General features: G+C 39.2%; 1 protein-coding gene across 2 annotated transcripts; it reads left to right on the forward strand.

Moving 5' to 3' along the window:
- Positions 1-639: 639 nt before the first annotated feature.
- Positions 640-14133, forward strand: ndfip1l (Nedd4 family interacting protein 1, like). 2 transcript variants are annotated; one of them, XM_088320871.1, is made up of 8 exons: positions 640-840; positions 1460-1529; positions 3665-3795; positions 5700-5756; positions 8087-8174; positions 9468-9592; positions 12790-12856; positions 12921-14133. In XM_088320871.1, the coding sequence occupies exons 1-8, from the start codon at positions 811-813 to the stop codon at positions 13022-13024; spliced, it is 672 nt and encodes a 223-aa protein (XP_088176997.1). In that variant the 5' UTR covers positions 640-810; the 3' UTR covers positions 13025-14133. The 2 variants fall into 2 exon arrangements, with proteins under 2 accessions (XP_088176997.1, XP_088176998.1); XM_088320872.1 differs by lacking the exon at positions 5700-5756 and having other exon boundaries at positions 641-840.
- Positions 14134-14348: the final 215 nt, after the last annotated feature.

The following is a 14348-nucleotide window of genomic DNA, read 5'->3' on the forward strand; positions in this document are numbered from 1 at the left end:
TTTTGCCCAACACCTGTTCGGGGAGAGAGTTGTCTCGATAACCATGTTTTAGCGATTTACTCGAGATCTAAAAATCGTATGTTTGGATAAATGCACTTGCAAAATTGAAAATTGGATATGTAAATTGCACTTGTATTTGTGGCTCTCCAGAAAACGTGATTCAGACCGGATGGTTTTAATGGTACACATAATATTGATAAATGGCTTTGAAAGCCCTTAAAAAGTGCTTGAATTTGGCCATGAAAAGGTGTACGAACCCTGTGACTCACATTTATATTCTTCAAAACAAATTTGAATAAACTATTTCTGTTATTGTTCGCATTTTATTTTTAGTCTTTGCAGAAACCTGAAGACATTTTTCGAGCAGGCAGGACCGTGGGAGGAAGGTTTGTTGTGGCCGATGACGTCAATGCCCTGGCACGGTAAGAACCGTGTGAAACTAGAAGGAAGAACTAGTGACTGCTCGGTGTAATTTCAAAGTAAAGCTAAGCGACGCTATTAATAATCGTGATCATAGAATGTAATACGATTCATAACATAAATACTTTATGGTACCGTACTTCTAATTAATAAACTTGTTTTTTTGCTGCTTTTAACCAGACGGACTTATTTTACTTACATCGTCAACCGGAAGTAAGAGTATAATACCTCCACCTTGACAAATTTCGTTTCACGCATACCAAACCAAGCCTATTTCCCCCCCGACAGCGAATTGACAGTTTGCTCGGTAGCATAATTTTTTGAGGTTTTGGTTCTGATTGTCGTCTTCCATTTTCTTCTGTTATTTTCTATCTGCCGTCCGGATCAGGAATGGCTGAGCCGAGCGCCAGATATCAGCAGGTAATGTGTATCGCTGGGTGGCTAGCTTAATTGCTAAGCGCTTTTTTAGCATCGAACGCGTATTAATCGATGCTAAAACGGCTTTATTTCATTATGTTGTGCGTAATACTTTTGATATATATTCCAAACGACTTTATTAATCGTTTATATGGTGTGGTAGGAGCTAAGTTTGTTTTAAATCTACAAATTAATCTGTTACGCTTGTGCGATTAGTCATGTCTATTTATTAGCGCTGAACACGTATTAATTGATACCGTTAATTTGATGTTAAGTCATATTTATTTTATTTTAGTGTACCTGATAGTCATTAAATGAACCCCCACCCATTTCAAAACGCGTTAATGTGGGAACGTTTGCGCTAAATTTAAGGGGGAAGTTAATTTTCTCTTTACTCATTTATTAATCCTGTCTGCTTATTAGCATTTTTTTTACTCCATGTTAAGTCATCTTTCCCTGATTACATTTTATCGTACGTGATACTCGCGTAATAAATTCCAACCCGTTTTGACATGTTAATATGGCGATGTTAGCACTAATCTCGAGCAGAAAGTTAATTTTCGGGCTATTCATTCATCTGTTATGCTTGTGCGATTAACTATGTCTTTTGATCTTTTTGTAGCTGCCCAATGTGGACGAAATCGCTGCAGACGCGCCCCCGCCTTACAGCAGCGTCACAGAGGACAATGCAGGTAAGAAACAGAGAGGCGAGCCTGTGTATTAGGAAAATATGACATAGAAGCCAGTAAACGAGCGTGCATTCAACAGTTATGCAAGTTTCTTTACATTAACACGGGTATTGATCAAGTTTGGTTCATTAGGGCTGATTTCCTCCTCCACCATAAATCATGAAACTTTGTTGATTTATCTGTGCGAGTGACAATCATGGATTTACACAAAAAATCTCTCGGTAGAAACTATTAGTTTTCTCTTTTGCAATTTTTCACTCAGAGCCCAAGTTTTATAGAGAAACTAATGTAAAGCTTTACTTGTGGTGTTAAAGCCCCATTGTGTCATAGGCTGTGGTTTGCAATAATCTGTGATCTTTGCAGCTCTTTGAGACTCCTTGTGATTAAGGGCTATACAAATAAACTTTAATTGACTATTACCTAGCGACCATTAGTGGTGTGAAAATACTTTAGTTCATTTAGATGGTAAATGGTCTGTATTTATATAGCGCTTTTCAAGTCAATGAAGACCTCCCAAAGCGCTTTACAATGTGCTTCACACTTACCCATTCGCACACACTCACACACACCAATCGGGAGTCAGCCATGCAAGGCATGGGGAATTTGGGGGGCATTAGGGATTCAGTGTCTTGCCCAAGGACATTTGAAATGATATTCCACAACTTGAAGAAGCGGATATGTTATCCTGGCATTTTACCTATACGGAAGCCCGGATGAGAAATTTTCCAAACTAGCTTTTCCCGGTTGAGCCTTTTGTTGGTCAATTGATTCAGGCCTCTGTATCTTTTTTTTCTCTGTTTCCCCCTCCAGCCACTTCTGTTAGCCACTTGAGCAGGCTTTAGCTATTATTATTGTTAGCTTTCCATGCAAATAAAAACTTGCTTTTTACTGTTGGTCATTGACTTTTTTCCCCCCCACTGTTTCTTTCTCTGGCCGCATTTGGCTGAAGAGTGCAGCTTGCGGCTAGCTGCTATTGTTAGCTGCTCTGTAAATTGAAGCTTGTGTTGTCCTTCAGTTTTACTTGCCCTCCTCAGCTGAGCCCGTTCCAACATCTGGTGCTTCTTTTCCCACGTTTGGCTTCTCATTTTAGCCACTTAGGTGAAGGTTGATATCTCACCGCTATCGCTAGCTGCTTTATGTAAATAAACCTTTTTCACTCGGATCCCACCGCTTCGCCCCACACGTGACTGTCGGCAAGTCCTGTCATTCCAACATCTACTTCCCCCCACTGTTTCCTCCTTTAGCCACTCTCGTTGGCCACTTAGCTGAAAGCTATGGCTTGCTGCCAGCCACTATTGTTATCTGGTTCGTGTAAATAAACCCTGCTTCGTTCCTCAGTGTCACTCACCTTCCACCGCTGAGCCCTGCATGTGGCGGAGTCTCGTGATTAAAGCATTTTCCACTTTTTTCCCCCACAGTTTCCTCCGCTACCCGTTCATGTTAGCCACTCAACTGGAGGCTATGGCTCACTTCTAGCTGCTCCAAGCAAATAAAGCTTTCTCTTGCAAACTTTGACTTGCCTTTTTAGTGGCTACGTCAGCCAACTGCTTAAGTTAGCCACTTACACCAGCACTCACCAACTCCATTTATTGGCTTTTTTCAGTGGCTCAGAGTATATCCATCTGACTTGCGTGTTAGTTTTTGCTGTGGGAATTAACAGCAGCTTTTATTAACTGAAAATATGAAAGTAGGCTTTTGAAATTAGCCAATTGGTATCCTTAGGGCTTCCGTCCTGAGTCTTCCAATCCGGTGCTTAAGGTCTGTTCTAAGCTACAACCACCTCTAGTGGTGAATGATAACTCACTGTCACTTTAAGGATTAAAAGGCGGCAGTAGCTCAGGAGGTAGAGCGCTCGTCTTGGGGTCAAGGGATCCCAGTTCGAATCCCGGCTCGTCTGTGTTACATGTCGAAGTGTCCTTGGGTAAGACACTGAACCCCTAATATCCCCAATAAGCTGGTTAGCGCCTTACATGGCTGCAAGGCCACTATTGGGAAATGTGGAGCACATTGTAAAGCGCTTTGGGAAGTCATTGACTTGAAAAGCGCTATATAGCAGATCATTTCATTTCATTCCATAAAAATACCTCCTTTGTGTTTAAAAGAAACAACCTTTCCCTTTTTTGCTTGTGATGTTCCAGTCTATTTCGACTGCAAGGAAGACGGGAGTTTCCCAGAGCCGCCGTCCTACAACGTAGCCACAACGTTACCGTCTTACGACGAGGCCGAGAGAACCAAAGTGGAAACGGCCACTCCCCTGGTCGTTCCAAGAGTGAGTCCCTGCAAGTTTTTTTTTTAATTTGCCTCCAATACAGGAAAATTAATTGACAGAAGTGAAAACTGAGGGAGGGAAGTGATGCCAGTGGCTTTAAAGCAGTGGTCAGCAATCACCAGGTCGTGGGTCGTTTTGTAGCAGGCCACACAGAAAGAAAAAACAAATTGCCTTATTTTTTGATTCTACCGTATTTACTTGTGCTAACATGCATTTATTTTCACGCCTAAGAAAATCTTGAAATTTGGCTGTGGAAGATTTTATGTTAGTATGTCACCGTAATTGAGCAATGATTTATATGTTGACAAATATCACTGACCTCATTTGCTCAGCATTGGATGCAACGGGATCAAATCCGGTTCGCGCCCATGAGCCTTTACCACTAGGCTACTAAGATTGTGGATGATAAAGGAAAAGGCATTACATTTTATCATCATCACAGCATTTTTACAAACACAGCCAGCATTCTAATGGAGAATAATGGGAAAGAGTTCAGCCAAACCAATGTTGTACAATGTGTTGTGATGATGAGATAAAATCTAGTCCCTTTTCCTATTCTATCACTGGTTCTTAACTGGTCTAACTTCAGAACCCAGCATTGCAGCTAAATTACAAGTCGCGACTCAAAGATGTCCAGTACTAAAATTTATTGAAAGAAAGGATTCTGCAATTTGAACCAGAGATCGTAAGATGTATGCTCATTTTGACTTGCTGAACTGATATGACTTCAAGTAATAATTATTAATTCGCTGCATTTTTATTGCAATCCAAAGCGCTTCATTTGTCTGCAAGATAATGATATTCATATCCAATATATTTTCTGCTGTATTGTGTTCACCCATGCTCAACATGTGTTAAAAAAACTGTATTCGTCTTTTTCTGTGGTGAAATGGCAAGTGTCAACTCGCATTTGCAGGCAAATATCGTCATCTACTTTAAGGAGTTTATGTGACATAGGTAATATGTCAAATTATTCAAAAGTCCAATGCAGCTTCCCATCAATGCAGATGGTTCAGGTCCAGGTGCTGGTCTGCTGACTCCTCCTGGTTTGTCCTTTATCCCTCATGTCGCCACTAGTCCGGCAGCCAAAAAGAAAAGTATGAGATTGAAATCCTTCACAAGCGATGGAGTATAAGTGTGTCTTAAATCTGGAATTTAAACACTTTAGCTGAGGCTGCAGATCTTATCTCAGAGGGCAGAGCATTCCACAGGACTGAGCCCTGTATGGAGAACGCTCTTGAGCCTGCAAATTTCTTCTTGGCTCTTGGACTCACAAGTAGCATTTTCCTGAGTGGAGGCTCCAAGAAGGATCATAGGGGGAAATCAAATCAGAGAGACAAGAGTATGTTAGTCACAGAACTTAAAACGGACAGGGAACCAATGTAAATGAACTAGAATTAAACTGATGTGATCAAACTTTCTTGTCATAGTCAAAAGTCTTGCTGCTGTATTTGGAATCGGCTGCAAACTTTTGATGCTAGACATCGGGAGACCAGAGAGCAATGCATTACAGAAATCAAGGCGAGAAGTAATAAACGCATGAATTATAATCTCAGCATCTGATTTCGACAGCATCAGTTGAATCTTCGCAAAATTATGAAGGTGGAAGAAAGCTATTTCATCAGTATGTTTTCACATGTAACTGAAATGAGAGATTAGAATCAACTATGACACCTAGACACCAGTTGAGTAACGCAGATCTAGGTCCTTAGTGGTCTAGTGATTGCACAGTAGATTCAGCCTTATTGTTATTACTAATGTTATCATTTGGCCGGGCTGCGTGTATATAGTCAGCCATTAAACCATTCCATGGTACAGAAAAGATTGCTAACCACTGCGTTAAAGGGACAGCATGTTGATAATTTGACCGGCCGGTGTTGTGTTTCCCCGCCGTTGGGCTGCAGCCTCAGCACAGAGAGCGTCTGGAGACGTTTGATGATGTCATACGCAATTCACTGGAGGTAAAAATACGTCTTTTTGAATATATACTCCTTTATCACCATATCGCCCGCTATTTGTGAAAGTTGGACTCCATGCTGTGATGAAAAAGTCTCGACAGTAATCCCTTGCTGTATCGTGGTTTACTTTTTGCAATTTTGCCACTTTGCAGATTTTTAGCATGCTTTTTTTTGGCATTCTGATTGGCTAAACAGTTGCCCGTGTCTGCATGTGTGTCAGTGACTTTGTGGTTTGAGTTGTGTAAGTACTTTAACTATTCTGAAGTAACAGTACTTTACCTGAGTAACACACTTGGGGCCTGAACTTGATTTGAGGGACCGAGCCCGAAATAAAACCAAAGCTGCACCTCTGCGCTCCACCTCTGCGCTGCACTTGGGCGCTGCGCGTATCTCAAATCCAGTTAATCGATCCGGTTAACAATTATAACAATTATAGCTCTAATTATGTATGTAAAAATCTTTTTCAAGTTCGAGTTTGTTAAAAGCCATTATGTCCACAAAACGCAATGGACCGACAAAAGCACAAAAAAGAGTCAGATGCTTTCTTTTGCCAACAAAGTTGGACTTCTCAACCCACTAAACTTGCTTTGCAGCCGCATGTGGCTCTTTGGTGCTCCCTAATGGCTTTCTGGTACTTTTCAAAAATGTTAGCATTACTCGTTAACATGTAGGAATGTACAGACGCTACCCTACATAAGAACGAGATTGTAAGTTGAATTTGAAAGTTGCTTCAGTGCTATATTTTGTATGTTTAAGGTTTATATAAGTATGTATAAGGCTTGTATAAGTAACCTGTATTGTTTTGTACGAAAAAATAAACGTTTCATAAAATAATAGTTAAGTTTAACTTACTTTTGGAAGATGGGCTCCAAAAGTTAGGTTTCTTCCTCCCCCGTGGTTAAAAAATGGCCAGAAAAAATCGTACTGATTATTTTCTCAACCGCATCAAGCTGTCTTATTACACCCAATCTTGCCTCTAACTAAGCATCCCTAAATCTTGTTCAAGTTTGTCTCAAAGCCAATATGTCAACAAAATGTACTGGACCTAGAAAAGTACAAAAAGGCAGAGGAAGATGCTTTCAATTGCCAACAAATTTGGACTGCTCGACCTGCTAAACTTGCTCTGGAGCCGCATGTGGCTCTTTGTCGCTAGCTAGTGCCTTCCTAGTGCTTATTCATAAATGTTTGATAATACATATGGTTTTTGTAGGACAAACAACACACATTGTTATTGTTTTTCAGTGATTATTGCTACAGTATGAGTTTTCTTTCTTATAAAGCTTTTATTTTTTACGGCTCCAGACCTTTTTTTTTTGTTGTTGTTGTTCAATTTGGCCAGTTAAGCAGTTTAGGTTGCCGACCCCTGATTCAAAGAAATGTAAATGCATTTTTCATAATGCCCACATGATGGTAAGAAAGTATCTCCTGAAGTAAAGTGGATCATGTTTTTAATCAATACAGTTGTGCAATATTACTTTTAGAATTATAATTTGACAGTACGGAAGTTATTTAAAAAAAGGTTTATCAAGTTCAAGGTTCATTGATCCCTTAACTGCATGGCTCATTGAGGCAAAACTTCCTGTGGTGTGTCTTGGGTAAGTACAGTCTGGCGGTGCCCATCCCTCTCCAGGCCAGTTTTTGGGGTAGAGGGTTGTGCCCCCCTAATGAAACAGAAACCGTTTTCCATGGTTACCCGTAGCAAGAGAAGCTTGCTGATCTGACTCTGATACAGCACCTTCATCATCTGGTCACCATTATCCCATGTGGTCTTTAATTAACCATTTTGTTATTTAAGGTTGTACGATTGATACAGAAATATACCAAACATAAGGTCCTTTTTTCAAGTATAGTACTTTAATTTGCTAAACACATGCTTGAGCCTGTAACTGGGGGTTTGTTCTTTGGTTTCAAAGTATACTAGAGTATTTTGTAAGTAAATAAATAACACAACCGCCGCGAAAAACGAGGGATTACTGTAAATCCATTCTGTTTGGTAGTGTCTGGTTGTTTGTGTGTTTTTGTACTTGTGCAATGCAGTGGCACCTTGAATTAAGAGTGCCTCCTCACAATAGAATTTTCAAGGAACAGGTAAAACTATTAGTTAGCAATTAGGAGTGTAATGCTACAGGTTGTGGGCAAGAAGGGCTGCAGTCATTAATGCTCCTGCAGCCAGTTTTGGTTCCATAATTCAATTCTCTTAGATTCCCAAGATACAGAATTTACATATATATTCGAAGATAATTCATGGTGCCCCTGTACTTCAGACTAGCCTATTTTTTATGTAATGGGAAAAAAATATTGCCACCCTAAATTGCAAAACGTTTGTTTTGCAGGATGAAGACTTTGTCACCAGAGACGATTTTGAAGACGCCGATCAGCTGAGGATAGGAAACGACGGCATCTTCATGCTCACTTTCTTTAGTAAGAAAAACGAAATTTGTACTTCATTTTTACGATCTAATCCTCCTGTGATGACTTCATTTTTTTGTATTCCGGTTTTAAAGGAAAAACACCCAAAAGCACATTTTTAGTCCTACCCCTCACCTTAAAATGAAATCGGTTTCGCAAAGGTCTTAAAGTGGCAGTATGGAATAAACCCTTAGGTTGTTGTAGTGTAGAATGGAGCTCAAAAGTTTTCATTATTGACAATGACAAAAGTCTGAGTGAGCTACATACACCCAGGGCAGCTGAGAAGAGCCAATAGCTGGAGTTGGTCAGAGTTGATGTAACCAGCTAACTTTAGTGGGTAGCGAGAGAAGCTAGTATGAAGGCCAGTAAAAAAATTACAAAAGCAAGTTCTATGTACACAATTTAGCGAGAAAAAAAAACAGTAGCAGCAAGCCATAGTCTGCAGCCGAGTCGCTAACATGAGTGGCTTGACAAAGAAACAGTGGAAAAAGGGGAAGATGCCTGAGCTATGGAACTCGGCGACATTCTGAAGGATGAAGCAAGGTTTATTTCCACTGAGCAGCTGGCAATACGCCAAAGCCTGCAGGCAAGTGGCTATTATTAGTAGCCAGAGAAGGAAACATTGGAGAAAAGTGAATCGTAGGACCTTCATTTCCATGACCACTGCGGAAAATGAGTGACTCTTAAGGACGAGGCATGAGTAGCTAACAATAGCAGCTAGCATTGAGCCATGACCTGCAGCTAAGTAGCTAACATGAGTGGTTAGAGAAGGTAACAGTAGGGAAAAAAGTTTAAGATGCCTGAATTATGGGACTAGGCTGTTGAAGGCAAGTGACACTGAAGGACAAAACAAGCTTTATTTACATGCAGCAGCTAACCATAGCAATATCGGAAAGTCATTGCCTGCAACCAAGTGGCTGACATGAGTGGCTAGAGAAGGAAACCGTGGAAAAAGTGAAAGATGCATGAACCATGGGAACTTTGCGATGTTCAGAAGGAAGTAGCGGCCTTTATTTACATGGAGCACCAAACAAAAATGACAGCTGCTAGCCATAAGCGATCTCCTGCTGTAAAGAGGCTTACGTGACCGGCTAGAGAAGAAAATAGTGGAAAAATTGAGAGGTCTGAATTGCCGGATATGGCAACAGTTGACCATTAGGCCTTTGTTTTTTTTGTACTATTTTCTTCAATACCTTTATAAATGACCAAAAAATGGCCTCACTCTCATTTTTATGATATATTTGACTCTCCTTTTTACCGTATTTCTATCTTCTATTTAAACCTTTTGCATTTGTGTCTCCCTAGTGGCCTTCCTGTTCAATTGGATCGGCTTCTTCCTCTCCTTCTGCTTGACCACCTCGGCAGCCGGTCGCTACGGCGCCATCTCTGGCTTCGGCCTCTCTCTAATCAAATGGGTCCTCATCGTTCGGGTATATGCACCACATTTCAACTCGTCTAATCCAATCGTATTTCGCATAACACTTTTCAAACATCGATGGCAACCCGAATCGGGTTGAAAAGTCTTAAAAGGCATTGAATTCATTATTCTAAAAATAAGGCCTTAATTGACATTAAAATGTCTTAAATTCAATTTTTGAAAGTCTTAAAAATACGAACACATTGATATGATTTATATTAGTTTGAACTAAAAAGTTTTAGTGACATTAAGCTGAGACAAGGATGCTTGAAATGTGACAAAGAAGGCAAGGAACCAAGGGGAAGGAATACTAATAAAGTTAGGAGAACAATAGAGGGAGCCACAAAAAAACAACACAGGTGCAGGATTGTGACAGTGTGTCAATAACATTGTGGTTTAATATGTACAAATATATACCAAAATAGGTTTTTCTAACGTAACCTCCGCGACAAACAAGGCTTCACTGGATACATTATAGGTGGGTAATGAACAGCCCTTGATCGCAGGTAGTTGCATGGCTGACACTGCTATCGGTTAGTTAGGGTTAGTGTGTGAAAAGGGAAAAAGTGTGAAGCACATTGTAAAGCGCTTTGGGAGGTCTTATTTGACTTGAAAAGCGCGATATAAATGCAGATTTACATTACATTACATTAATAAATTATCTTTTAAAAAAATTAATAATTCACTATAACGGAACTATAAAAACGGTGATGTGGTTTCAGTCGGGCCTTTCAGAGCAGATGCTTTATAGGTTTACCTACAATACACATAGCAATTTTGGACAAAGACGTTTACCTCGTACCATGAGAAACTCCAAATCTAATAAGAAGTGGCTCTCCGACAAAATGGCTAAAAGCTGTGCCACGTAATGTGTACGAGTCACTGTGTATTGTGTGCAAGAAATTTTGTTTCAATGGTTGTTTTTTGTCAACTTGGTCCTAAATTTGATTTCAAAAGGCATTAAAAAAGTTTTAATTTAACTTGCTTTAAGTTGTAGGAACCCTGTCAAAGTGCCGTATAAAACATTCAATGTACAACAGAGTTAAGATCTTAAACCAGAGTCTGAGCAAACCTGAATTTCGGCCCGTTTAGGGCCTAAAATGTCAATAATTATGTTCAGGTAGGGCAGCGCTTCACTTTCGCTGATTTTTTTTTTTAATCGACCTGTCATTGTTCTTTGTCTCCCTGCCTCTTAAAGAGCCGCCCTAGATTCTTATGGATGTACTGCTTCTGTGGTTTATGGCCCATTTTTCAACCCGTCTAATGACTTTAACATTTTTCCGTCAACTTTTGAAAAATGTCATTGATGGAAAATTGTTGGGTAATGTAACCTCAGATACGGAAGTATAATAGATGTAAATGTTTATTGTCTTGTTCAATTTAGATTTCTTGACACAGGACAAGCTTTATTTTTTCAATCATAAAACACCTCTCCTCTTCCTGATTCCTCACAAATAAAATTTTGGGTTTGTTTCGGGCTCTGTCCTGCAAACCAAGTTAATGGTCGGGCTCGGGCAGGTTCGGGCTTTAATACACGCGGGCCTGGATCATGTAGGACTAAATTTTGTTGACAGTATCTTACCTCTGATATACAGGAAGATTAAATTAATAGCATTTATAATATTCCTTTAAATCCAGATTGAGAAGGAAACATTGGAGAAAAGAGGCCCACACTGGTATTAGTTAGTGTCTGCTGTGTGTACCGATACCTTGTATCAGTACTTACTCATATTTAGTATTTGTAATGATTCAATCACCCTCTATGCACTAGAAAAACAATTATTCAAGTGTGGGCGATTTTTAAAGGCCAAGTTATCAAAAGTAATTGCTGAACTTTTTATTATAAATAAAATAGTATTTTTACCTGTAACTATTTAATTTTAAATTGTCTTAATATGGTCATTAAAAACCAAAAAGTAATTAAAGAATTTTGCTGACTTAAGAAAATAATTGTGAAAAAAAAACAGTAATAATTTGTTGCCTTTAAAAAAATACAGTATATTTTTTATTTTTTTTAATGTTACAAAAAATAATTATATACCCTACATTAATTAAAATACTTCCAGGCTGTTCTTTTAGATTTAAAAAAAAAATGTCATAACTAAAACAAAACGTACACTGTACAATAATTGAAGAAATTCCCAGGCTATCCCATTTATTTACTTTTATTTTTTTATTTTAAGAAATGATCATAATACATGGACAAAAGAAAGTCATTTAAATTAATTGAATAATTTTACAGGCTGTTTTCATTTTTTAATTTATTTTTTAAAATAGGTTGTTGTCTTAATAGCGGCATGGCTGGGTGGTTCAAGTCCGGCTACCGCAACCGCCCCGTGTGGAGTTTGCATGTTCTCCCCGTGCTTGCGTGGGTTTCCTCCGGGCACTCCGGTTTCCTCTCACATGTCTCTGTGTGCCCTGCGACTGGCTGGACACCAGTGTCCCCTGTCCACTGCCAAAAGATACCCGTGACCCTACTGAGGATAAGCAGTGCAGATAATGGATGGATGGATGTTGTCTTAATGCATCGAATTAAATTGGACGTAAATTAATTGAAGAATTTCTCAGGCTGTTTGTTTTCCATTACATTTTTAAAAAAAATGTCATAAAAGAAATATCCTACATTATTTTTCTTAATTAAATGTCATAATGCATTGATTTAAAAGGAAAAATACATTTAATTGATAGGAAAATTGGCTTTTTAATTTTATTTATTTATTTATTTATTTTTTTATATATAAATAATTGTACTGCGTTGACCAATAACACTATATTGTACATCAATTAAATAATTTTGCAGGCTTTAGGCTGATTAGTTTGTCTCATCTCATCTCATTAGCCTTACCGCTTATCCTCAGTAGGGTCGCGGGGGTGCTGGAGCCCATCCCAGCAATCATCGGGCAGTGGGCAGGGGACACCCTGAACTGGTTGCCAGCCAATCGCAGGGCACACGGGGACAGACAACTCACTCGCTCATTCACACCTAGGGACAATTTGGACCGGCCAATTCACCTGAAATGCATGTTTTTGGAATGTGGGAGGAAACCGGAGTGCCCGGAGGAAACCCACGCGAGCACGGGGAGAACATACAAACTCCGCACAGGAAGTCTGGAGCTGGATTTGAACCCACGCAGCTAACCACTGCGCCGCCGTGCTGCCTGATTAGTTTGTATTTCTCTGAAATTCTCATAATTTATTCGTTGTTTCCAGTTCTCCACGTACTTTCCTGGTTACTTTGACGGCCAGTACTGGTTGTGGTGGGTGTTCCTGGTACTAGGTGAGTGGCCCTTATATTGCAGTTTCTGCAAGAAAGAAATCTGAATCGTTTTTGTGCTTTTCAGGCTTCCTGCTTTTCCTCCGAGGCTTCATAAACTACACTCGAATCCGCAAGATGGCCGACACCTTCTCCACCTTGCCCCGAACCCGAGTCCTCTTCATCTACTGAATTTCATCGTTCTACCGAGAAACAAAAAGGTCGTCATTCCTCCGTTTGATTCCAAAAGGACAAAGAAAAAACTCTTTGATTTTGTTGGTGTCAATTCTACTTTGAAAGGACTGTGTGTGTTATTCAGCGCCTCCTAGTGGTACCCCAATTTTTTTTTTCCTTTAATAGAAAACTTTTGATTTGTATCGTAAGCAAAAATACATGTGATTTTTTTTTTAATATATGTTCCTAGGAGGGAAAATGTGTATTTAATTGGCATACGATAAGGATCACCCTCAAAACAAAAACCTGCCTTTTTCTTTCTCATTTTTGGCTTTTTTCTTAGAGAAAACTGCTTTCTTTCATTTGACCTTTTTTCCATTTCTCATATCTTTTTGCCTTGGTTTTGGTCTCCTTTTTTATTTTTTCTTAAATTCTCTTTTCTTCATTTCTATTTTTTTCAATTTTTTCTTATGATTTTCATTTGTCTTCATTTCTATCTGTCATTTTCTATGTTCTTTTTCTTTTCTGTTTTACATTACATTCTCTCCCTTTTCATTCCCATCTCTTTTTCTTCTTCCACTTTTTCTTTCATGTTTTTCTTCATTCATTTTCTATTTTATATCTTTACTTCTTTTTCATCTTTCATTCACAAAAGCCTGGGCAAAGAAATAAGAGGGAAAATGGTGCACTTTGGTCACTTTGAGGCTCCGTAGTTTGCATTTTTCTTTGTGACCTTTAGCAATCGTTTTTGGTTTCACTACACCATACAGCTACATCTAGTGGGCAAATAGTACACACTGTCCTTTTCAAAGAAATCGTTTGGTGTTGTTAAAGTATGCCTTATGTTATTTTCCTGGGGTGACATGCTGAGTTTAGCCACCAGGGGGCAGTTTTGCCGCTTTAGTTTCAGGGAAGTTCACTTGTGTATATAAAAGATGCGTGAAGAGGATTGCTCATAGGGTTTGATTTAAATAAAGGGTCGAGAAAGTGGTAGAAATGTCTGTTGGAGGAACGTAAACAAGCAAAAAAATGTGTTTAGGTATCTATTCAATGTAGAAATGTCATTGCTGTAATTGTATGGAAGTTCTAAGATGTTTTGAAGAATTAAAAGTTACTCTCTGGTCTTATGTTTGCAAAAGCTCACCTGAAAATGCAAAATCAAGCTTCAAGAATTGTACGTCATGTTTATTCGTGACGCCCTTAATCACAAAGAGTCTCAAAGGGCTGCAAAGACCACAGATTATTACAAACCACAGACTATTATTACACCATCCCCTGATCTAAAACCTACATGAGAGCACGGGAAAAACAAAAAAAAAGCTGTGGGAAAGATGCATCTAAA

Source organism: Urocampus carinirostris, chromosome 17, assembly GCF_059441175.1.
Source record: "Urocampus carinirostris isolate Australia breed hairy pipefish chromosome 17, RoL_Ucar_1.0, whole genome shotgun sequence".
NCBI lineage: Eukaryota > Metazoa > Chordata > Actinopteri > Syngnathiformes > Syngnathidae > Urocampus > Urocampus carinirostris.